General features: G+C 36.9%; 1 protein-coding gene across 3 annotated transcripts in view; it reads left to right on the top strand.

Annotated features, from left to right (window-relative positions):
* Positions 1 to 18,179, top strand: part of DTWD2 (DTW domain containing 2) — a 97,883-nt gene extending 79,704 nt beyond the window's left edge. For 2 of the 3 annotated variants that reach the window (XM_052777039.1, XM_052777038.1), the window contains 2 exons: positions 9,645 to 9,773; positions 14,456 to 18,179. In XM_052777039.1, coding sequence (XP_052632999.1) covers positions 9,645 to 9,773; positions 14,456 to 14,626 — 300 coding nt within the window. In that variant the 3' untranslated portion in view covers positions 14,627 to 18,179. The remainder of the gene's footprint in view (positions 1 to 9,644; positions 9,774 to 14,455) is intronic. The other variant, XM_052777040.1, reaches the window with a different exon arrangement.
* Positions 18,180 to 24,823: the final 6,644 nt, after the last annotated feature.

The following is a 24,823-nucleotide window of genomic DNA, read 5'->3' as shown; positions in this document are numbered from 1 at the left end:
AAGTAATTAAAGTTAAATGGCTGTGACAATACATGTAATTAAATTTTCTTCCTTCATTTCATGACCCTGTTCTCTAGATCTGTACTCTGCTCACTGACTGCATTTACTTTCAGCACTTTCCTGTTGTATTAATTATTAAATGAATTGTGCTCCATGAAATATTGATCTGTTGCCTGACATTCATTTTTTAAATGTAAGAAGAGCAAGAGAGGTATTACCAGAAATAATTTCTGGATCTTTCTTTCTCTAAATTCAAAAAATTACAATGCGTGGAAATTGACTAAAAATGCGTAGTCATTTCATGAACTGCCAAGCATGCCTTGTATGACTTGGACTTAATTATTTTTACATTACATAGTGGCATTATTAAGGTATTTCATTCCTTAGTTATACGTAAAAACCTGCAGTTTCAGAACCTGAGACCATAACCAGATGTTATTTCAATTATTTGTGCAAAATGTATAGTCCAAATATTACTGGGTCAGTCCTATCTTCTGTTTTACCTTAGCTGTAAGGACTTTCCTTTCCTTACAATTCACGGTCTGTTAGCTCTTAATTTTATGTAAGCCATTTGGGTCAGCCTCAGGCTGCCTTATTTTACAGGAATTTGAACTATTACTTTTAGATTAGAACTACAGCTTGTCTGCACTTGCACTTTATCTCAGTTATCTATTTTAACTGAAGACCATACTGTTTTGCTTTCTTTGAGGATAGTAAGGTGGCCTGGGTTTTTTTGTAGTGCTTTTTGTGCTTGTAAATTTTCGTACAAGAAACACAGGGGAAATAGTTAAGGGAACCTTGATTTTCTTTTATCCCTATATGTAAGAAAGATTGGCATAATTCAAGTTTACTTTTTTCTCCTTGCCATATCCATAGCTTTTTTAGAAATATATCGCACAGAAATAGCAGAAGGAAGATGCTCTTCTTATCTCCAGTAACAGCACTTACTGTTTCTGATTTGTCTCCGACTTCTCCATCATCCAGTCCCTCAGTCTTCAAAGTGCTTTACATCATTGGGTAAATACCATCTTACAGATAGAGACCTTGGAGCTCAGAGAAGGAAGGTGGCTTATTTAATTTTGCACTATGATTTAGTGAGCTCAGCTTATTTCCTGACATCAAGTCCAATGTCTTGTCTTCCAGGGAAGCAGGAGACATGCATACAAACTTTCAATCTCCTTCCAGCACTGCAGACTGATACTTATCTGTCACCATCAGCAGCCTAGTCTTGACACCTTAGAAAATGCAGGTTTAGATAACTTCTACTGATGAAGATTTTCATTAATGTAAAAATTCGTGTTACTTATCTAGTAAGTTAGATATTTACTTTCCGCAGAGCAGCAATACTGAAAAGATTACTTCTTTTTTTTAATATTTACTTACTGTTTACATCTTATTTATTAAGCATAGGCCAGAATATCCTGTTTTCTTCTTTGAAAAAAGAGGTTCTCAGGTAGGCATAGGTTTATTTTCCAAACTTCTTTTGGGGTGGACACTTATTTCATGCTTTACATTTTCCATGCGTTGTGTAAGTGATGACAAACATCGTGGGAAATGAGTTGAAACTTTGTGATTCCGTAATTTTACCCCTTCCGTATTGTATGTAACATTAAGGATTCAAAGTATGCAGATGGGCACCTGAAATAACTTCCAAAACATTGTTTACTTTGGTGATACTTCTAAAGTTTGCAGGTGTTTACACTACCTTATTTGACAATCTAAATCAGAGACAATTTTATTTGACTTTGCAAGATGTGACAAGTGCTAAACTGTTGAATTCTCTTAGCATCTTTGAGAAGACTCTAAAAATTTGAGTTCTTAAAAAACTGTAATGACAGATTCCTGGTGGAAACAATTCAGTAGTGATTGCATAGGCAGAGGAAGGGCCTGTTGTAAATAGTTTTATAAAGCAAATGAAGTGCTAAGGAGACCACTGCAAACTGTTCCATGTTTTTGTGTAGGTCTTTGATTTCATAGTGCATTAAAGAGAGAAATATGTAGCCTAAGGAATTATGACGTAGTTGTTGGACTTTCTCAAAACAGTCTGCATACATGGTACTAAGTATTTTGAATTACCAGGTTCTCCTGCAAGAAAAATTGTGCTTTGGAACCTGAACTTTACCTTAACTTCATACAGTATCATGTGTAAAGGTGATCAATATTGACATATAGATTAGATTACAGATATATTTAGAAAAGTGAGGTATCTATTTTAGTTGCTATTTTTTAACTTAAGTAGGTATTTGGCTTGCAATTCTTTCAACTATTTAATAAATGGAAGTTTCATGTTTATGTATCAAATTCTCCAGTCTTTACACAAGCTAAATTACGAAGTGGGAAGCTTGCTGTGTGAGAAACTTGTCTTCAGCAGATAAATGATGCTATTGGTAAAGTTTTTTGTTTACAGTGTTTTTTTCTGCCCTGGTTCATTTGCCACAGTTTTTTACATGTGGGAAATGTAATGTTGTCTTGTACGATCATAAGAGCTTTGCGTTTATTCTGATTTACTTTTTAAAGGCAGCATTTCCTTTTTATGTTCATTGCTTCCTTGCCCAGCTCTTGGGAAATAATCTCTATTGAACAAATTTGGCTGCAGCACTGTAGGAGCACTCTAAAAACTTAAACTTTGGCAGGGGTTAGGTGCAAAAAGTGCATATACTTGTGGGGAGTTTTGGAAAATTTCTTCTATTGTCCCATTCCCCCCCCCAAATTTTCTGTGGGAATGTGATGTAAGAATCTCTGTCTGTGAAGGACACATTCCTTTTGCAATTTAATTTCTCTTCCTGTCAACCAACTATGTCTAAAAATGAAAGCAAGGAACACAGTAGAGAAATACTCTGTACAGTCTGAGTTATCCTCATTAAAAAGTTATTTTAAAAGAAATGTCAGAATATTGTAAAACACTAAAATTATTTTTTCCCAGAATGTACTTATGGCATTCTCAAATATTTTTCTATATACCAAATTACTGGATATTTATTTTCTTTCAGACTTGTTTATACAGTAACAGGAAGGAGACATCATGAAACACAGAGGTGATATTTTTAAAAGAATTGTCATTTGACATAGTCGTGGAACAAGAGACATCGTGTAGGATTATATTCAGATGATGAGCATTAAGTCGTTCAGCTAGTAGCTCTACTGATTTCTTCTGGACCATTTATCTTTAGCATGTGATACCCCACAGCAATAAAATCTGGTTCTTAAATTGTTTTGGTTCCAGAAGCAAAGAAAGGTCATTCTTGAAAGTGCATAGAAGTTTAATGTATTTTCATACATTAACTACGTATGATGAAAGAAATTCTGGGCACTGCTGTTACACAGGTGTGTTTTGTAAGGGTGTATGAAGGCTTCTGGTTTTGACCTGTGAAAGAACTAATCTGAATTGCAACTCTGAATTCAGATTTTTCTGCACAGGCTGAAAGGAGCGTAAGTAGGTAAAACCTATACACAGCCATTGTTCAGCAGAAGCAGTTGTGCTTCTCTTGCAAAGATGGAATATTATGTATTTGCTGCAGTTCCCATCACAGCAGTAGTGAGATATTCTGAGGCTTGTTGTAGTGATAAGACTCTGGAGTCTAACCTGACACCATGAATTGCCTGAGAGGAAGGGTTTGTGGGATACCCCAAGAGAAATGTTTTGGGGTTCATTGGAAATTGTCAAAGGCAATGTGCAAAATATCTTGTAATTTTGTAGAAATTGAACAAATTTATTCAAGTTTACCTGAAAGTCACAATATAATCTATAACTTGTTTCACCATTTTACGTGGAAGATACACAGGAATGTCATGGATATGCCTAAATTTTCAATCAAAAACCATGCAAAGTGAACAGGGGTTTTTGTGACATCTATGTACTTTTTCAGGCTATCCATTTGTGACAGTTGCATGGCAGTTATTCCCTCCAGTACTTAGAAACAAAGTGCTCTTAAGATGTCACTTTAAATTAAAGCCAAGCTTTTGAACAAAATAACTTATTTATATTCTTGATTTAAATTTCAGTAGCATACTGAGACTAAATTTACTCAGGCTATCTTCTCTGTCACAAAGGTAATTTTATTTAACTGCATGAAATTTCTATAAGATACAGAAAATAGTTTGTTTTGGCTTACAGTTAAAAGGTGCTTGTGCTAACTGAATACTGAGTAAAAGATCTTTCCCATGCCTGCTTACCTTTTCTGTCTGAGGTTGGTTGTGCAGTAGCACACATGGAATGCTCTTCCTCTTCAGCACCTTAAAAGCATTTTTTTCTTAGTTTCTAGAATGATGGGTGAGATGGCATGATGTGGTTGTACTCTTTCTGGTTTATTTTGTGCCTTTTGAATTCCTTTTAAAAAAAGTGGCTTATGGTATTTTTTCTGGAAGATATTTATTACAGTAACGGTACATATGAACAATAACTACGGCCTGTGTTAAGCAGGACGGTACTTGCTTACTTCATTCTCTGAGAGTTGAGCAAATTAATTCCCAAACAGAAATTCAGATTTTATGAGGACACTATCAATATAAGTAAAAGAGGAGGGGAACTTAAAGTACTAGGTTCTTCACAGAAGCCACAGAAGGATATGTTGTTCCTCTGCCTGTTTTGAGGTGCCTGTAGTCTAATTGCAGAAAACAGGACAGAAAAAAACAAGAATTGTTGAGTGTGCCCTGTGAGAAAGGTGTACTAACTTTGCAGTCTTTCTGTGCTCTTGGGGATGCACTGTTTTCCAGATACAATTTTGCATAATGCTGGATTCTGTTTGGAGAGTAAAGCTAGTACGAGTAATGGTGAAGAAATCATCACAGAAAAGGTAAAAAGATAAGGATATTGACAGTAAGGAGAGGACTGAGGATAGCGCTTGGAGTTTTCTGCAAGAGCTCCAGTCCTAATATTTAAAATAAGAACAGAAATCAGTTGCCTGTCTTTACTGACTTAAATTTTTAAAATTTCAAACAGCAGGTCTTTGACCCCATCAAGGCAACACTTTTGCTTCCATCAGTTCTGAATGGAACCCAGGATCAGCTGGGTTGTGACTTGCCTGGGGGATCTCCAAAGAGGGCCTTGGAAGAAGAGGAACTCAGACCTGAGAAATACTGAAGGGTTACTATTTTTACTGTGGTTCAAATCCTTTGTAAATACTCAAAGGCTGTAGCATTTGCTAAGAGGGTGATGCGGTGGCAGAGAAGCCAGTGTTATTAAGTTAATGTAACAGTTTGTGAGAATTGCTGACATTCAGGCTTTTGGAAATCCTGGGTCTTGAGTTACACATAGAAACGAAACTTGATTGTATGTGTTGCTTCCTGCTTCTGATGGCTTGGAAACTAAGCCCCCGAACTCCCTTGCACTTATAAAGAGAATAGGTATGCTAATTTCAGTGTTTTGGCTACATTCCAGTGAATAATTGCATTCAGCTTATCTAAATTCCTCTCTCTAGTTTGAATTGGTTGCAATAGTTTTCATCTTCTGTCTTATACTGTTGTTTATTTTGGTGAGTGGTGTTAAATAGGCTGCTGTTTTTTCAACTTGACATTGCTGTATTTTTTTAGTTACTGAAGTTATTCCAAAGTGTGCATATGATTTGCAAATTGCTTTGACAGCTAAAAAAAAAAAAAGTAAATTGTATGTTTATCATTTTATGCACAAGTGGTTATAAAATATCATGATTATTGTTTTGAAATGTACTTAAATAGGGTATTTATGTATACCCATTCTGAGTTTTTGACGTGTAATGTAAGGGGTAGATAATCTGACTGTGTTTACATTAACTGTGGAGGAACATTTCCATAACTTTGAATTAAGCTTGTTCAGCTGGATTTGATACATGCAGGTGACAGACAAAGAATTAATACATCTAGGTAGTGCAGAAGCTTTGATGAGACTGTTGCAATACCCTACCTGAAACTAGTAACTCCACAAAAGGCAAGGCTGGCTGAAAATGAGAGAAGTCATCCTCCTACCCAGTCATGTTTGAGAACAGTAAATATTTCATATATCTAGGCAATTTTTTTCAAGAAGATATTCTTCCCATGTCTGAAATATGTATTAACTATATGAATTCGGTTTGGTTTCTATGTTGTTTTGGTTTTGTCTCACCATTCGGTTTATGCTCTAAGTTGGTGGAGCTCTTCATTGTGTGTTTTATTCATTCAGTGAGTGTACCTAGTTTCTGATTGACAATCAGTCGTTCGGTGAGTCTATCCAATTTGTGATAGACAAAGGCTACCCTAACGGTATTTCAGGTGACTGAGGGTCGCTTATTTAGATACTGTGCTGCTCTGGAGTAAAGAGTAGGGTAAAATGCATGGGACAAACTGTACCAGGGAGTTGTCCTGGTCAGGTATTCTTCCCCTGATCTCCACCACTGTGTTCTCTCTCTGTGGTATTTATGTCTCATCCCAGTGAATGTAATTTTTCAGAAAAATGGATGGGGACCACTTGTTTCCATCCTCTCTGACTCTTCCCAGGAAAGAAGAAATTTGGTTGCTGCTGATGTTGCTGTTAGAAATAGAAAGTTGCCCTTTCGTACATTGTCAGCTGTTTGAGAGCTGCCCTTACACTTCTCGGCTCCACAGTGTAAGGCAGAGTGCAGGCAGATTTTCTTCCACAGAAGTTGTCTTGCAATCATGAATAATTTTCCCTTCTCTGGAATGCTGATGATCTTAGGAGTTTTTCAGCATGAGACTCAAGAAATGAAGTATAGAAACCAGCAGACAAAACTATTCCTAGCTCTTACAAAAAAAAAAAGCCTTAAGGCACTGTTGCCCATGTTGAATAGGGGGAAGCCAGTGTGCCTGCAGGTAGTCCATGAGGTGGTTTCAACCTCTGTAGAAAGACTTTGTGAAGAGTGTGGCTGTCAGCTGTTGAGGAAAAGTGTGGATATGTGCCTGCTCTGCTGCTCAGGATACATGCTGGAGAAACAATGGCCTGAGTTTACCCTGGTTTTTAATACCTATCTAGGAATTTCTAAGTAGGGACCTAAAGCTTCCTCCAGCATGGATCTCTGTATACTTGAAATAACTAACCTTCCTACTCTGTCGTGATGGATATCCATACATGGTCCCAGTAAAGGGAGCATAAAACTAAGCAAACCTTGAGGAACAACAAATGAAAATATTAATTTCATTTTAATTTTCTTTTGCATTTCATTACATACACAGATGTCCAAATTCTACATTTTCTCCCCTAAATCAATTCACTCTCTTTTAATTTTTCAATATCAAATTGAAGAAGGTAGTTGATAAAGGCTAGTATGTATCCACTACCTTCATTCTTAAATCTGCCCTGGATCTATTCCCCAGCATATGGACAGAATTTGCTGTTGAATATCCAAGTAACTGTTAACATCTTTCATATGGTACATAAAAATTCTACAGTATGACTATAAATTAAAGATTGTATGATAGGCTTCCAGTATAGTGTAACAGCAAGCATAATCTGCTAATGAAGTGCTAGGTATAAAATCTTTTCTTTCGACAGTCAAGAGTACAGAGCTAGAGACTAAAGACAGTGAGTTTGCAGACATGGAGTAATAAACTACTTCAACTATCTTGGCTTTAAATATAAAATATTAGGTTCGACTTTGTAGTAAGTAATAGGCATTCATGGAGTAATTTGTCATATATTGTGCCAATTCATTTGCAGAAATATGCTGAATAGGTGCGGAAAATGAAAAAGAGTTTTAAGTGGGGATGACCATTGATTTTGCAGGAAATAACTCTCTATGTTATCACCTGTAACCATTACTTTCAAATATCTAAGAATAGTAAGTAAGTTCAGGAAAGATACATTTATATGTGCTTTGAGACCACTGGTGCATTTTCAGTTTAATTAACAGTTGGTAATTGTATAACCTGATTAAAAATACAATGCCTTCCAGGTAATTATTATAGTAAGCAGCTTTAAAATGGCAAAAGCATCGATCTTCACTCAAGGGTACAAAATAGATTTTGGAATATGTGATTTTAAAATTATTTAATTAAAATGACATTTCCAATATTACAGTTGTAGAAAGAATACAAATGTATTTTTATATAATCCAAAAATCATAATGTTAGTATGCTGTATTTTTTACACAACTAACATGAGTTCAGCTTCTCAATTTTGCAAACCAACTGTGTATTCTTTGGCTGTTGAAAGTGATCTCTCTAAACTATCTAAACAATCCTTGCTGGAAACTTTTAAAACATTCTGAAATGTGCATGTTTTGGTCCTTCAAGCCTACCCAATAAGAAGACTAGCATTAAAAAAAAAAAAAAGTTCCCTTTGATAAACAAGTTAGGACCTTCTCTCACAAAGGTACATTCTTCTGTCTTTTCCTATATTTGAGTATATTGAGCTTTTATAGCTAACTTATTTGTCCTTTCCAGAATGGCTCTCTTCTTCTCTTGTCACCTTCTTTTTATTTATTTATTTTTAATTCCCATTACATTGGGATCAGGTAAACCATTGGAATTTGATCTTATTCATTCAGGTTTCTTCAGCAGCTTGGAGTTTCTCTTTTATGAATGAGATACCTTGAACTGCTGAGAATGGGTCTTTGCATGTAAAAGAGATGAAGGAAAATGAAGCATTACAAGTAAAAGCAAAAATGGGAAAAGCGAAGAGGGAAAATACTGAATGAAGTGAGGAATGCTGAAAAACGTCTGGCACAAAGAATGGGAGCAATATTGTGGTGGCCATAGGGAACAATCACTCATTTTTTTGAGAAGAAGGAAAAATAAAAGACAATTGTTGGGATAAGATAAAAAAAAAGAAAATTGCCTTGCTCTTTTATAATAACTCCTTAGGGTTTATGGTACTTTAGTACAATTTTTTGGAAAAGGAACTTATAATTTTTGGTTAAGAATAGTGACAACGTTGCTAAAACATTGACTTGTTTGGCAAATTATATTTTAAACATATGTGGAGATGGAAATTTTAGGAATAAAGGAATAATATCTGAATTTTGACACAACATATAATATTGTAAATTCTTTGATGTTTCAACCACTGTTTATAAACTCAGTAAAAGCTTTTGGAGCTGATAAAACAGGCAGTGTAGTGGTTGAATTAAATTTCTTTTTCTTAAAAACCTTTAACTTGTGTGATAGTATAGAGTGGTTATCACTTGAGGCAGAACCAACAGATCATTTTCAAACATGATTTAGGTAAGCAAATAGTTCTAATCAGTGCCCTAGTATGTTATATGAGTAAATGTAGTTTCTAAAAGTCTTTCATGCAGAACTTGACAAATAATATTTAACCAAGGTAAATAGTGTCAGTGACTATACAGTCATTGTTTATTGTATGGGACCGTGTGTGTATTCAGAGTGTACAATAAAACAGGCATAGGTGAATAATTTTATTTTTGTATAGGATATCTATGGCAACTGAAATTGGTTGCTAAAATTTCACCCAGTCTTTCTCTAAACAAACAATTGTATTTTTTTTATGTGTTTGTACAGTAACAAATGAGCTGTTCATGTCTCTGATGGCAACTCACAGGTATTATAGTATTATACTTAACAGTAACGTAAAGTCATTGGCTACTGGGAGACAAAACAGCAAAATGGAAAGAAGGTGACCACAGAGGGGAAGGGCCTGTGTTTTGCTTAGTGTAGGAAGGAAGTATTTTGTTTGCTATACTGACCTGTTTATTTTAGTAGAGTGTGCTATTTTTCAGGTGCAGTTAAAACCCAACATTTCAAGTCAATATGTAATTCGTACTCAGCCAACAAACACCTGTCTGTCTACACTTGAATGTGCAGCTGTTGCTCTTAGTATCATGGAAAAAAATAAGAGTATACAAGAGGTACGTAGTTTTAAACATCTGAGTTTTTCTTTTATGAATAGTAGAAGGGCTGCAAAGGTACTTAGCTATTAATGTCACATTTGACATTCAAAATCTTAATGGCATTGTAAGGGTTTTGTTGCATCGCAAACTAAACCAAGAATGTACCGATAGAAACTATTTTTCTTCAGATGTTTATTAACTCTAGCATGTTCAGATAACTGTGACTCTTTCCTGTCATGTTCCAAAAGTCTCTATAGTTTTCCTATTCTTTATACAACATTGCTGTCAGATTGCTGAGGGAACTTGTTAGGTACAAAGGTCTTGAATGATTGTTTTGCTATTCCTCTTTTGAGTATGTTAAATTCTAGTATGGTGGTTTTTGTTCTATCCCATAATGGAGTTAGATTGGCTCTTTTACCACAAAGAGTTGTCTGAAGGTAAACCTGGGCAAGATTCAGGGCTAAAAATCTTGCTTTGATGATGTTTAAAGTACCAGTTAGGGTCAGATCATGTCCTGTAACAGATTGTATTTGGTGCTGCAAGGTCCATCAAGGCTGAATGCAGACTACTTATCTTGCAGACCATTTTTACTGTGGTAGCCCATTTGTGTATGGAGTAATAGATTGGTTATTGAAAACAACTGCTACCTTCTCAACCCATCTCCTCAATTCCTCTTTTTTCCTTGTTTATTTTTTTTTTCTCTTCCTTTTCTTTAGTTGTCTAGTGCTTTCCCCTGGCACTTCCACTTCTACAAGTTTTCACTATGCAGTCTTCAGGTTCATTTGTCTCAGGATTTAAGATTTTTCCTGTAGTTTTTACTCAATCTCCCTTTTGGTTTTCCCTCTTTTTTCCATTTATCTTTTCTGTTCACTGTTTCTCTTTTGTACCTTTTATGCATTTTTAACTCAGCAGTCCTAGTCTTCCAGTTCCTTCTTTCCTTCTACCTCCTTCTTCTTTCCCATCACATTCTCTCATCTTGTACTACTTTCTTGCACACTTTCCCCTGCAGTTCTAAATATGATGGAGTGAATCAAAATATGATGGAGTGAATCAGGTTCTCTTCACCTGTACATTACTTTTTTAAAACGGTTGGTTTATAAGGCACCAAATACATGCTTGCCACAATACAGAATAAAAATCTGTAGAGATGACAGTTGGGGATTTAGCCCAAAACAAATAGAAGTACTACTGTGTATGTTGCAGGGCAAATAGTGCAGAGATGCACTGTTGTAGTTATCTCTTCCTGTGATGTTCTTGTAAGTTCACTTGACATTTCTTATTGCAAAATTTCAAAACATAGACTGCGTACCAGGCACATGTAATATACTAAATTGTACAAACGTAACACGCTAGATTGATTTTTTTTTTTTTTAAACAGTTTTCTTTTGGGTATTTCTTAACTATAGTGTATTGAAAACTACTTTGTTTTATGTACTATGTTAGATAACTGTAATTAACAGTTAACTGTTAGCTGTGGGACAGGCTTACAAAAGCATTTGATCTTCGAGCTAGCTGTAAGGGGGTATTCAGATCGTCTCTGCCATCTAGTTTTTGCAGTAAGCAACTTACTACTTTCCATGCAGTAATATACTCAATTGCCTGTGTCAAACTGGATTAGCTTTTGGGTTTTTGAGAGTCAAAGATTACGCTGCTGTGCTTTGACTTCAGAGAATCATTTAAAAATACTGATCTTTTAAAAAAAGATAATGGTTATTTGACTCCAGTAAATATTCCGAGACCAACACATGCTAATGTGCTGTAATGTATAGAATTTACATGTTGCACTCATGTAACGGAATTTATACTCACTCTAAAGTATGATTAGTATTTTGTAACAAAGGAAGATATTAGTAACCTTGGCAGAGGTTACAGCCTATAATTACTCTGATGTCTAATTTTCATGAAGCCAGAAAAACTTGATGATTATTTAGTTGCTTAGTGATTCATTGGTACTGAATAATGTAGCAAGCAGTGTTTGGAATGAAATTTTTGTGCTGGGTCTTGAACGCTTTGTGCCATTGACTTTCTTGTGCTTTTTCCTAATGGTAGATAAAACCTGAAACCACTTAAAGTCAGGAGAGTTTATTAATTTTAAATTGTACATCCTCTAATAGATGTTAGGAGGTGGTATATATGTATACACACCTTAGAATGTTTATTTACTTTCGTTGAGAACAAAATTGTCATAGAAACATTCAGATATTTTCACCAGTCTCTTCATATTCTAATAATGGGGAATAGTATTACTTCAGGTACTATCGGTTGAGGCTGTTGGGAATTTGTAAAATACCTTTAGAAATAACTTGTTAAAAAGGAAAAATATTTCCAAGGTATGAGAAACTTAAGAAAATTTGGAGATTAGTATCAGTAAAGTTTCTATCTCTCTTATGTAGGATATTAAATTATTTAACTACCTTTAAATTTATGGTTTACTTCTTCAGTTAATATCTGAATTTAAAGTTACTGGGCTGACAAATGTCATTGAGAGTAACTGGTGCTAGACTCTAAAAAGTTTCATTTAGTTATCAGTCAGGTAGGATTAATTTTCTTTTTAGTGTATGTTGGTCTCAGGATATTTACTGGAATCAAATAACCATTATCTTTTTTTAATAGGTCAGTATTTTTAAATGATCCCCTGAAGTCAAAGCACAGCAGGGTGATCTTCGACTCTCAAAAACCCCAAAACTGATCCAGTTTGAGACAGGCAATTGAGTATATTACTGCATGGAAAGTAGTAAGTTGCTTACTGCAAAAACTAGATGGCAGAGACGATCTGAATACCCCCTTACAGCTAGCTCGAAGATCAAATGCTTTTGTAAGCCTGCCCCACTGACCTCCTGCAGCCATGGAATGCAACCCATGGGTTATGTCTTCCTACCAGCCAGCTCACAACTCTTAAGTGTCATCGGAGGAATTTGGGACTTAACAGTCTTGAGTTTAAGTTTATCCTAGGTCAAAGAATACTAATTGGGCATTAGCCTTTTCCTTGCAAGTTGTGATCCCACTGGTCTGTGATGGAAGAGGTTATTAAGATAATGTCCTTCTTAATCTTTTGTTGCTGACATTAGTAATACAAATTTAATAAGCTTTTTGAAAAAGACCTATGAGTAGTTTTGCACCATAGACCCAGGTCTGCAATCTGATTGTGTGCCCAGAATGTAGTACAGAAGGCTCTGTGAAAGAGATTTAAAACTTATCCATGTATTCACTACATTCTAGTGTCCACCCTGGGGTGCTCCTATCCCTCTCCATCAGATAATGAATATTTTGGTACTTGACCTCTGCCTGCTAAAAAAGGTTCCCAGGTCAAAAATTGCTTCTGCAATTGTCATGATGTAGAGTATGGCACCCCTGTGTCTGCCTGTGTGACACTAGAGAGTCACCTCAACATTAAATCAATTGCATTTAGAACCAGACTGGGACAAAGTGTGTGGCCACACAAGAAAATATGGCTCAGAAATTGGAACTCTATGTAAAGAAACTTTTCTAGAAACTTGTATATCTTTTATGACAGTGTGGCTACCATATGCTTTTATGCTAAAAGAATGTAATTATTTATTGTAGAAGTTAAATCTATGAAAAATTAGAAATACTGAAATTAAAGTGGGTTTTGTATATTTACTTTTTCCTTTGGTGTGCTAGAACAACATTGGCATATTTTTCCTTCATTAGGACTTCTGTCTCATTCAGGTCCAGGGTGAATGTTTTGTTAGTGTCTACAACTGACATTCCTGTATTCTGTTTCATCCCTACCACTCAGAACTGGCCCAGCCTACTTTTCAAAGGCAAAATTATCAGTTTCTCAAAGGTGCTTCTATAAATGTTGCAATAGCCAAGAGCTTCATAAACATTCGTGCACTTTTTTTATACCCTCTCTGCATTAAATGAGTGCTATTCTGAGCATATAAGATGGTGAATTGAAGTTGAAAGCCATGGAAGTTAAAGTTGGGCACTTAGTTTCATGCCTAATGTAAGTCACTTCATTTTCCTGTGTGCTTGGAAGAGTCACATTTTAATTGGTAGAAACTCATCTCCTGCTGACTGCAGTTACATTTGTGACTGCTTTACACATCTGCACATGAAGCCCCATGATACTGAGTCAGGCAACCAGAAAATGAAGAACATACAGTTAGGAACCACTTGAGATAAATTTTTTTTGTGTGGCTTCATTAGTCCTACATAATATTGCTGGGCAGAAGCAGGGATACAGTCCAGTCTCCAGGATAGCAGTCCAGCTGCCTTGATCATGAGTCCCTCCTCTCTTTCTAAAACGCTGCCTTAAGGTATTTTCATGATGCAAGCACAAACAGCTTAGTTATTGTTACTTATTTTATTACAGCTTGTTGGCTGAGCCACAGTAATTGATTGTAGTCCATTGCTAAGGTCAAGTTAAAGTCATAAGTTAGAGTAATGTAGCTGGGACTGAAGTCAGGATTGAGTGGGTCCAGGGAAGGAGTAAGGGATGACAGCAGGTAGGTGGATATATGTCTACTATGTGGCTTCTTTTTAGTACATGTCTTATTCAGCTGTGCCCTCTGTCTCCAAAGGTTATATTTTATCAGCATTTATCATCCAAATTATATTTTATCAGCATTTTTAAATAGTCCTTGAATACAAAACCTGTAATAATTGATGTCTCTAAAATAGTTTACTAAAAAGTTGGCTTTTTTGTCTCCCCCCACCCCTTCATCTTTCTGCAGACTATACTCCGTCCACTTCAAGCTTTATGCTCTTTCCAGCTTCAGCATGGTGCCCAGATCCATCACAGCAAGGAGCATCTTCTCAAAAATGGTTTATATGACAAGCCAATGCCAAAGAATAAGCGCAAACTCAGAAGAATGGAGCTTTTGGTGAATAATGTTAAAATATAAGAAAACTGTACTGACAGTACAGTGGGATTTATTTGCAGCTAGCAAATGAATATGAATCTGGATTTGATCCAAACAGTTGACTGTACTGTAATAAAACAACTTTTAGGCCATTCATAAGCAAGAGTTTATCTACCAATGTGACAAACAGTAATGGACAAACTTTTTCATTTTTGCAGTAGGCCACGTGCCTTTGTTCAGATGGTAGAAGATCATTCTCATTTCCTGTAGAAAAGAAGAAGAAAACTCTGAGCATAATTTAGAGTTATGTTATCTCTTGGGTGACAAGTATGATCCTCAATATGACTGGATAAATTTACTTTGGAGAAGCTTTTATCAGTACAAAAAGACATGGAATATGAATGTGATGGAATAGTAAGGCTTCAGCATTTAGAAGTATATTGAATTTCTGCTGAGCATTATAACTTCAGTATCTGATTACAGTAGGTTTTCAAACTGTAATTCCTTATATTACTTAGTTCAAATGAACATAAGGCATGCTATTTGTATAGTTCTTTTTTAATTTGAGTTTTTTATTTCTTACATTATTAGAATTCCTTATCATAAATTTATATACATTTTACAATGCAGTCGGGTTTAGTTTGTCTCTCAGGCTTAATTTTTAAATTAAGCCCACATATGTTTTTACCAGAACCTGAACACTTCTGACTTAAAAAAAAAAAAAGTGAATGTAGAGAAATTATTTTTGGAATTATAACTCAGGTGCTTCACTTTTACTTCAACAAAAACTACTCTTTCACAGAAGGGGACATTTTATGGATGTTGATACGCCATACCCTGATATGCAATCGTTATGATACTAAAGGAATTAAACAAACCCAGTGTAAACATCTCTGTAAGAAGTATGATGCAATGAGAAATGATTATGTCTGGATACAACCTACTAAGATGATTGCAGATCCATTAGGTTTGCATGTGTTCTTTAATTAGTTCTTCTCTTCTAGTAGTGATATAACTGTACCTCTTTCTAATGGGAATTAATAGAAGTTGAAGAATTGGGTACTTTTACAAGCTTTGTAAAGTAATATTTTATGATCTGGAGGAAAAAAAAATGAAATAAAGTTTTTGGTGTTCCTTTCTTCATGTTCATAAATGCCTCCTACATGACACAGATGAAAATGTGTAATATTTGTCTTTACTATTGGTTCCACTGTAGGTAACAACATGGAGCTAACTGGGTACTAATTAGACTTAGAAAAAGATATTTTGTCTTTAATTTATGAGCTGCAAGGCAAGAAACTACAGAAGTGGAGGGTGTAAACACAGCTAACCAATATATTAACTGAAAGCATTTCTGCAATTAACAAGAGGTCAAAATTAGGTCAGAGATTAGCTAAGAAATTTTAGAGCTAATAGTGACCTTTTGTTTAGGCATGGATTAACAATTTAATTTGTCTGGATATGTTAGCAAAGTTTATGTAACCTTTTTCTCTTCTTCCAGTCTAGATAAATCCCGTATCTGTCGCTAAATTCAGCAAACCTGAATTAGTTTTGACAAATCTGAAGCAAAACAGTGTCAGATGATTAATGATAGTGTAGATGCACTTTTGTTCACATTGGAACAGAGAAAAGGACATGTTTATTCCTGTAGTGAAGCACAGCGCAGCAATCTCCAGGCTAGCTTGGAGGCTGAAGTTGCAATCTTGTGCAACTTGCGTGCACAGCCTTGTGTGTGACACTGCCTCCAGTTCTGGGGTTGGCATGGCTCGTGCTGGGCTGGGAATCTGTTTCCCCTGTGCCCAGGGACATGGTCCAAGCATTCCTTAAGGAAACAAGGGTATCAGTTAGGCTTGATTGTTAATGCCGTATTTACATATATGAACAATGTTCACATTTAATGTTGTATATCTTAATTTAGTTTACCTTATTTTAGATTCATCTAGAACAGTAGAACATCTTTCAACCTACGTTGTGAAGATTATTTTCCTAGACAGAAGACTAAATGAGTCTTTTCATAACATGTGAGTTTATGTTATGGAGAACAGAAAGAAATTTGTATTGCAGCCTGGGATTCACAGACATCTGCAAAATGCCTTAGAATTACAGGATCAGAGAAATAGTTGTCTTAATTGAGTTATAATCCGACATTAAATACTCTTGTGCATGCAATCTCTGCAGAGTTTTCATGTTTTTCAGCAAAGGACAAATTCCACACAGCTTACAATAAGCACTTTTTACTTTTGTTGCTTCATCTTGTTCTTCTAATTTTGCTCCTGTGGTTAACAGGATTTGTAGGATGTAATGCTGGATGCATGGAAGCCTTTAATTGCTAATTTCCTGTGTTGTACGATACTAGATCAATCACTATGCAGCAGTTGCTGAAGAAATGAAAAACAATTCATTGCAAACCTCCAGGCATTTCATTTTTTGGTTTTTTTGTATGTCCCATCTCAGCTATAATACAGTGATCATTTAGATGCAACACAGCAGTCACATGAAGTTCAATTTCAGATTTGTTCAAAGCTATTAAACACAAAATACTTTTTTTTACTTTTTTTTGGTGGAACTTACATGGCTTTAAAAATATACATAGTGTAAGAGGAAGAGTTTAGAAAGGTTTTTTCAGGTCTTTTGGATTCAGAATTTATCTCTAAATACATGACCTGAAAGAAATGGGTACTCTGAAGTCCAAGCTCTTTTGACGGAAGTTGTGTGTGATGAAGTAGCACTCTTTGCAAGCAATTTCATTAGAATGAGTTTACTTTGCAATTTTATTTTTTGCTGTAATAGTCAATCTGTTTCATTTTTCACTTACCAAAAGATTAATGAGTGAAACCAACCAGTCTAACAAGATATTGATTAAAAAAAAGGAACGTGTTTACTTCTAATGTTTGGTCCTTTGTCCCTGTCCACTTTGTATTTCCAAATATTGCTACCAAAATGAAATCTGCTTTCCATGTGCCACTATGTCATGCTTTGGGGAACTGGTGACTTGGATAGCAGGCTTTTGAACACATGTAAAAATTTTACGAAGGTGGGCATTGTTAAGTCTCCATATTTTCATAATCTGTACAACAAAGTTTAAGAAAAAAGACAAAGCTAGAAAACTTTCAAAACAAGAACACCCCCACACACACACCTTTTGTTTAGAAAGTTTTCAAATTAAAAGTGAAGAGACGCTCAGAACAAACATAAATTTATTTTTCTTCAAGATTTTAGTTTCATTGCCTCGTAACTCCATTGGAATTCCAGCTGGAAGATGGTGTTACCATACTACCAATAAATTACTCTTTTATTAGTTTTTCTTGAAATAAAAAGGAAACTTTTCAAGTGACTTCAAAAGGTGCAAAAATTATTTTAAGACTAAGGGTTTTCTTCTCAATTGTTACATTAGATAAAAAATTGTTTATGCTACATTATTTTCTACAACTTCCCTGCTTGTTTTGAAATTTAATTAAAACCTGAACTTTTTAAAAGGGATAGTGGTTCATGCTTTTCTCCTGAGGATTGTGTTTATTATGCCTACATACACAAATGCACATAAATTATATATTTGTTTCTGCTTTGAAGCAATAAAAGATCTAATTTACTGTGATTATGTGCCACTGTGTCTCTACCGAACTGAATTTGTTCACATGTGCTGGTATCACAAAGAGGTAAGCCTAGTCCTTTTTTGTGCCTTTTAACACCATTCAGTCAGTTAATGAAGAGATGTGGCTTTTCCTGTGCCATTTGAAGAAAAAGGTTCCTTTGTTATCCATTGAAACCTGCATGAAGACTAAATTGCTGTGGCAATTTCTCAAGCATTTCAGCTTCAGAGCTCTCTTCTCTCTTTCTGCAGTAGTGGCTGACTCCTGTTTGCTACCTCACAAACATGCACATCTTCCCACACTCTAGCATCCCCCAAGCGCTGTATCTCCAGCTCAGTGCCCTACTAGGAGTAACAATGTGAACATCACCCACATTTTTTCCTTCCCCAAATTGTGGTACTCAGGCTAAAAAGAAAGCTGGTTCTGTTCTCATGCAGCCATTCCTCATCTCCCTGCTACAAAACTTGCACTTTAGGGACTTCCATACACCGTTAGTTACCAGGCTTGTTCCTGTGTCCCTTTTCACAATCCCTCCAAAGCCCCAGCACTTCATGTCCTGAGAGCTGCTGCTTTTGTGGTGGGGGACAGGTGACAGGGGGAAGTAAAGAGGGGAGAAGGAGAGAAAGGTCTGTGTTTTAAGAAGTTGAGTAGGTGATTTAGATAAAAGTTGCTTCTGTTGCTAGGGTATGGTTGCTATAAAGCTCGATACTCATCACTATGGCTTGGTGTTCACTTAATACCAAGATTGTCCTAACAGTTTGTCTTGTTTATGGAGTATATCCTAGGGCAGCTACTTTGTTTTACTAGTTTAAGATTCACTAAATATTTATTTGGATCCCTTTGTATTTCCTAAAAGATGCTAACTAGTTTTCTGTTTGAGAAGGTACTTCCCATCACTAAGCAACAGAAAAATTCTTATACCTGTGGTGCAGCAATGCTTGCAGCACAGTTATGGTTTAAGTTGATGTATATACACCACTTGATCTGGTTGGACTATGCATACTGTACATCTTCTGTCATAGATGTAAGAGGCAGCAGATGCTCAGTTGGAAGTAGCTTTGAACTGTTCTCTCTACCCATGTAAATAATAATTAAAAACCTCAGTAGCTGTAACAGACCATATGCTATGCTGTGGCCTACTGTGTCTGTAAGGACAGGTAACATATTTTAGCTTTTATAGCTGAACTGAAACTGGGACTTTATCTGCCATATGAAAGATTGTTTTGGGCTTGAATACTAGGATTTACTCTCAATAAAGAGGTGTATCAAAGAGTATATACAAAAGATTTAAAGCACATTAAGACATATCTACTTCTCTGTGTTAGTGGAATAGAGCAACATAGAATATTTGGCAAATTAATAATATATAAACCATTTGCATATATACATGCATGTAAATATAGATTGTGTTTACAAAATATGTAAGTAATTATTATAAGTTATCACCATCTTTTAAATAGGTTTTAAAAATAAAATTAAATTTCTATGAAAAAAAAGTCAGTGGTTCTAGTGTCTTGTTTGCCTTTTGCTGCTGAAAGGTTCATATGTATATAATGGATGTGTAGGTAAAAGTAATAGTAAATTTCTAGTCGGGGGTTTTTTGTATGCTTTTTTTATACATTTTTAGATGGATGTGTTGAGAAATGGGTCGTATACCGGTTGTGATTAAGTATTTGGAGAATTGAGGTCATTTACATTATATTTGTATTTTTTTCCATAATTACTAGCAGAAGGTAATGAGGAGAAAGTGATACTGTAGTATATTAATTTATCAACTTATGGTACTTTATTATACTTGAAATAGACCTCTAAGGGATTTTAACTTTAAACAAGATCAAGTTTCCTATTCTTTTCAGGGATTAGATGGGATGACTTGCATCAGTCTTAGTTGTGCTGGTGTCTGCCAAATGTGGATTCAGTATTGTGAGGAATACTAAGTTTAGATGAAAAGATAATTTATATAATTTTCCCTAGAAAAGTTATGTGGACTTTCATTTTCACTGAAAGTGTCTATGGAGTAGTGGCTATGTTTTTTTCCATTTGAGTGTAATAGAGTTATGCAGAACTCGAATCTTACTGGTCATTCTGTTTCATTCTGGATTGTATCAATAATAGATTTGTTAATGGAAGGTACTGGTAGTCGGGTATTAGCCAAAAAAGATACAACACTTAGGATTTGTGACCCTTGCCTTATTCAAATACATTTGCTTTCTCTTTTTGTTTCAGCAGGCATTTCTATTAGACAAAATATGTACTCCAGCTGATCTTGAAACAGTTGTGAGATTCTTGTTCTGCTTGGCTTTGTTCACCTGTCTCTCCCCAAGACAGACAGCAGTTCTCCCCTCTGGGATTCGTGCCACTGGTCTCCCTGTGATCAGTGAGAGTTTTACATTCTTTAGCCACGCAGGCTGAACTTTCACCCCTGCCTGCAAAACTAAATCATCCCTGCCTCTCTGTTCAGACAGCAGTCTTGTTTCCTTTTTGACCCCGTTGTCACTGTGGAGTTGCGGATGATATTTTGCAGAGCTGTTCTGGCACTGTTGGGGCATTATGTGCTTTTGATACGAGGAAGGAGAACACAGTGTGAACGTCCATTTCTGTTGCAGTTACTGTTTACTAGGGGTTTATCTGAAATGGAAAAAATAAAAAGTAAGTATTTGTCCAATGATAAAGGACAAAATATAAAAACAAACTTTTAATGACCAGATTTTACACCTTGCCTAGGAGCAGGTAACGGGAAGTTCTCGCTTATGTGCCCTTCACAAGATGCAAGGAAAATTGCAGTCCTTCTGTTCAAGGGAACAAGAACAGTTCTTTCCTTCTGTCTGTAGAGGTATGTATCACTTCAAAGACAGAGGGAAAGGGGCTTGACTATTGTGTAACTCAAAATTGTTGTAACACTGTATATTACCGCTATAAAAGTGAATCTGTGGATGGATGCAGCCTCTTCTTTAGGATATACCCTCAGTTAAGTTTTTGAGGACTTTACATCAGGAGGAAGTTAAACATATTTAAAAATCAAATGAGAAGCATTCACTTACCTGGCAGCATTGTTTACCTCAGACATAAACTGATCTGAATTACTGTTGTTGTTTTCACAGTGTGTATATGAGAAATGATACCTAATTCAAAGTGATAACAAAGTTTGGGGACAGGGAATTGGATGTTTCTGGTTTTGTTTTTTTTTTTTTAAGGTAGCTCTAAAATTCAGGATTGTGGGAGAAATTGCTGGAGGAATTGGATTGGATGTGGAGAGAGGTATGAGTTATAGAATCAGAGAGTTTAGACAGGGTAATTTGCATCTGCTCTGACTTCCTAGCACCTTCAGAAGAATTGTAATGTGAATGCTGTATCCTTTCAGAGAACAGTCTTCATCTTTATATTCCATTGAAATAATAAAAAGAGGTCCTGTGCTGCCCCTTGCAGAGGTATAAACTTTGTGAAGCTTTGGATTAAATTTTGGTGATTTGGATTGAATTCGCTGCAAGTTTTAGTTAGCTTTTATTTTTTGCCTGTAAAATACTGAATATATTCTGCCTCCAAAATTGCTGAAGCAACCACAGAAGATGGAAACCTAGTTACACCTTGTATATGTCTTCAGCTTTCATGATGAAATATTGTCCTCCTGAAATGGTTGTATGAATTGTGTCTATTCAATGGCAACAGCTGATTGTCATCCCCTTTATAAGTTCATCTAAAGTTACAATCATACTAGTTCCTTTATTTTGAGAAAATTACTAGTTCCTAGAGTTAAATGTTTGGCAAGTAGTTACTTAAATTGTATTTATATCAAAATGTTATTCATATCTACCTATTTGTATTTATTCAGTAATTTTTAGGAACTTTGTCATCTGCACAACAGATTTCCCACCTTTTAGTCCAAGGTGCTGTTTCTCATGTGTGGCAGATAATAGACATTCATGAATAAATGCTTCATACACTATTTCTTTCTTGGGGAAAAAAAATGCAATGCTTTTGATTAACATTGGAACTTAATAAAGGGGAAAAAATAAAATATGACAGGAGTGTTCTGTTGAGTGATTCTTCCAGTTGAGTTGATGATTTCTACAGGGGAATGCCTCATGAATAATTCAGGTAAGATGGAAACAAGTGCCTTGCTGGCCAATGACTCAATGAAGAAATCATGTTAGAACCAAAGCATGCTATGTAAAATGCATGATAGTCTTAATGCTGATGTTTAAGTATTAATAAGTTTTATCCTGTAGGATAGCCAGAGGTGCACTAGAGTTGAACGCCAGAGAAGGTTTGTGTATATCACTTCTGAAACTGTCACAAATGCTCTGTTTTAAAATGGAACCAAGTGGATGGTCACTGTTGCCTAAAGTAGCACCAGGCTGCAGTTCTCAGGCAAGCTGAACTGGCATTTAAAAGAGAGCATGGAGACAAAATTTTACATTTAGGTATGGAATAACTATAGGGAAGAAGCAGGTAGTCCACTCTATGTTGCTCTGCTTCCTGAAAAGTTAAACTTCTTTGTGTAAGTAAGCTAAGAAGGAACACAAGCAAACTTTAATAGAAATATCTTTCAGAAATGAACTGTAGTAGCTCATGTAAGAAATGCATAGTAAATGCCAACTGTTGTGTTTTAATTTCCATATTTATTAAACAAATATATTTGTTGTCCAAATCTGTCCCAGTTGTGAATGCAGCTTGTAGATGCTTGAGTTATAGGGAGGATAATGACTGTTACCTGAGAATCTCTGAGGAGTTTAAAAAGGCTGCTTAATTTCTGCATTTTCCTTGTAGTGCCAAAACCTGCTAACATGCTTGGATTATGTTTGAAAGGAGTTTTTGAAAAGTTAATGGGTCGATACTGCTATTCGTATTTATCTGTTTCTTTAGTGCTGTTTGGTAAGGCTGGAATTTGTCCTGCAGCTATTGTGGCTATTGAAGGCCTCTCTAGGGTACAACTGGAGACTGGTCCTTTTGCTTCTTCCTTACCATCATCATGGTTTTGTACACTGGCATAAGGACTTCACTGCAGCATGTAAAATTTGTTTCAACATCCCAGAGCTGAAAATGTGTTCTAATGTGCAGTGGCACTGAAAAGCTCAATGCAATACCTGGATAGCTACTGCAAAAGTTCTTTCCCCTTCTTAAATATGTTATCACAGAGGTGCTACCAGAGTCACTGACAGGCTCAGTTTTGGCCAGTGGCAGGTCTGTCTTGGAGGCATCTGGAACTGGCTCTATTGGACATGGGGGAAACCTCTGTCATCTTCTCACAGAAGCCACCCCTGCAGCCTCCCCCTTCCCAAAACTTGCTGCAAGAGCATCACCCTGTGACCCTCTGCAGCCGGCTCCTGGTGTGACCACGGCAGGGCCAAGAGGCAGGTCGCAGCCTGCGCGGCCGTGGCCAGGGCCTTCTCCTGCTGCACCACAAGCTGCCAGGTAGCTCGTTAGCTGAGGGCGACAGAGCCTGTGCTCTCAGCCTGGAGGAGTCCAGCAGAGCCCTTCCCCCCGAGGACCCAGGGGACCCCCTTCAGCACAGGGCTCGGGCACTCCTGCAAGCCACGCTCCCTCCCCAGTGTGCGTGTGAGCAGGGGACATCCAAAGTCTTGCTGTGACATGAAGTCCTTGCAGTCATCTCCTGCTCTGCTTGTCCCATTCATAAAGTTCAGTGGCTGGACCAGGGAGCATGGGAAACACCCTGTCCAGCCTTGTACCTCTACAAAGTCATCTTCCTGAGCAATGGCTGTGGCCTGGTCTTTTGCAGGAGAGGGCAGCCAGCGTCTTTGGCACATGGAGGGCTGCTACACTTCAGTGCAATGCTTCAAACAACAGACCACAGCACATGCCACTGCACTGAGGCTTCATGCTCTGGACCCAGCTGAGACCTTGGTCCTTGAGAAGAAAAGCTGGCCTGAGAAGGCAGGCCAGCCCCTTTGCCAACTCCCCTTTTGCATTGAGCTGTAAAGATGGCATCAGGCTCATGTTGATGGGGGCTGCCCCTTGTCTCCATTGCACAAATACCAGCTGGAGTGCTCCAGGATGGAGAAGGTGGGGAGGTGCCTCCTTCTTGTTTCCCTCTCCCCTGCAAGCTGCGAGTGGCACAGGAGGCGAATATCTCAGGGCAGAGCTGGGAGTGTGGAGAAGAAAGCAGGGCGAGTATGTGATGTGCCGCAGGGCTTTCCCACCCCCCTGATGCACCATGCAAGTGCCCAAGCAGACCTGGATGGGAGGAAATGCTGCGTGTAGAGCACAAGGTGCCGGAGGCAGCTCTTAGTACATCCCTGACCCCAGACCCAGGGCACGAATGGCATCTTCCTGCTTCAAGAGCAGCAGGCAGTAACTTGGAAAAGCCAGCCTGAGAAGGCAGGCCAGCCCCTTTGCCGAGTTCTATCTTGCACCAGACTTCAAAGATGGTGTGATAGGCCAAGTTGTTCCTTCTGGGATTAGAGCCTGTCATCCACTGAAGTTAGGAAAACATGTTTCATGATTGCAGTAGATTTCTCTAAGCTTCTTGAGTTCACAGCTGTCCTCCATCTCTGGGGTGCCCCTTGGAGAAGTCTGCCTGGGACTGGAGCATCTCTCCTGTGAGGAAAGGCAGAGAGAGCTGGGACTGTTTCACCTAGAGAAGAAAAGGCTCAGGAGGGATCTCATCAATGTATATAACTATGGCAAGTTG

Source organism: Harpia harpyja, chromosome Z (genome assembly GCF_026419915.1).
Source record: "Harpia harpyja isolate bHarHar1 chromosome Z, bHarHar1 primary haplotype, whole genome shotgun sequence".
NCBI lineage: Eukaryota > Metazoa > Chordata > Aves > Accipitriformes > Accipitridae > Harpia > Harpia harpyja.
The sequence above is the reverse complement of the archived record's forward strand: the minus strand, read 5'-3'. Positions and strand labels throughout refer to the sequence as shown.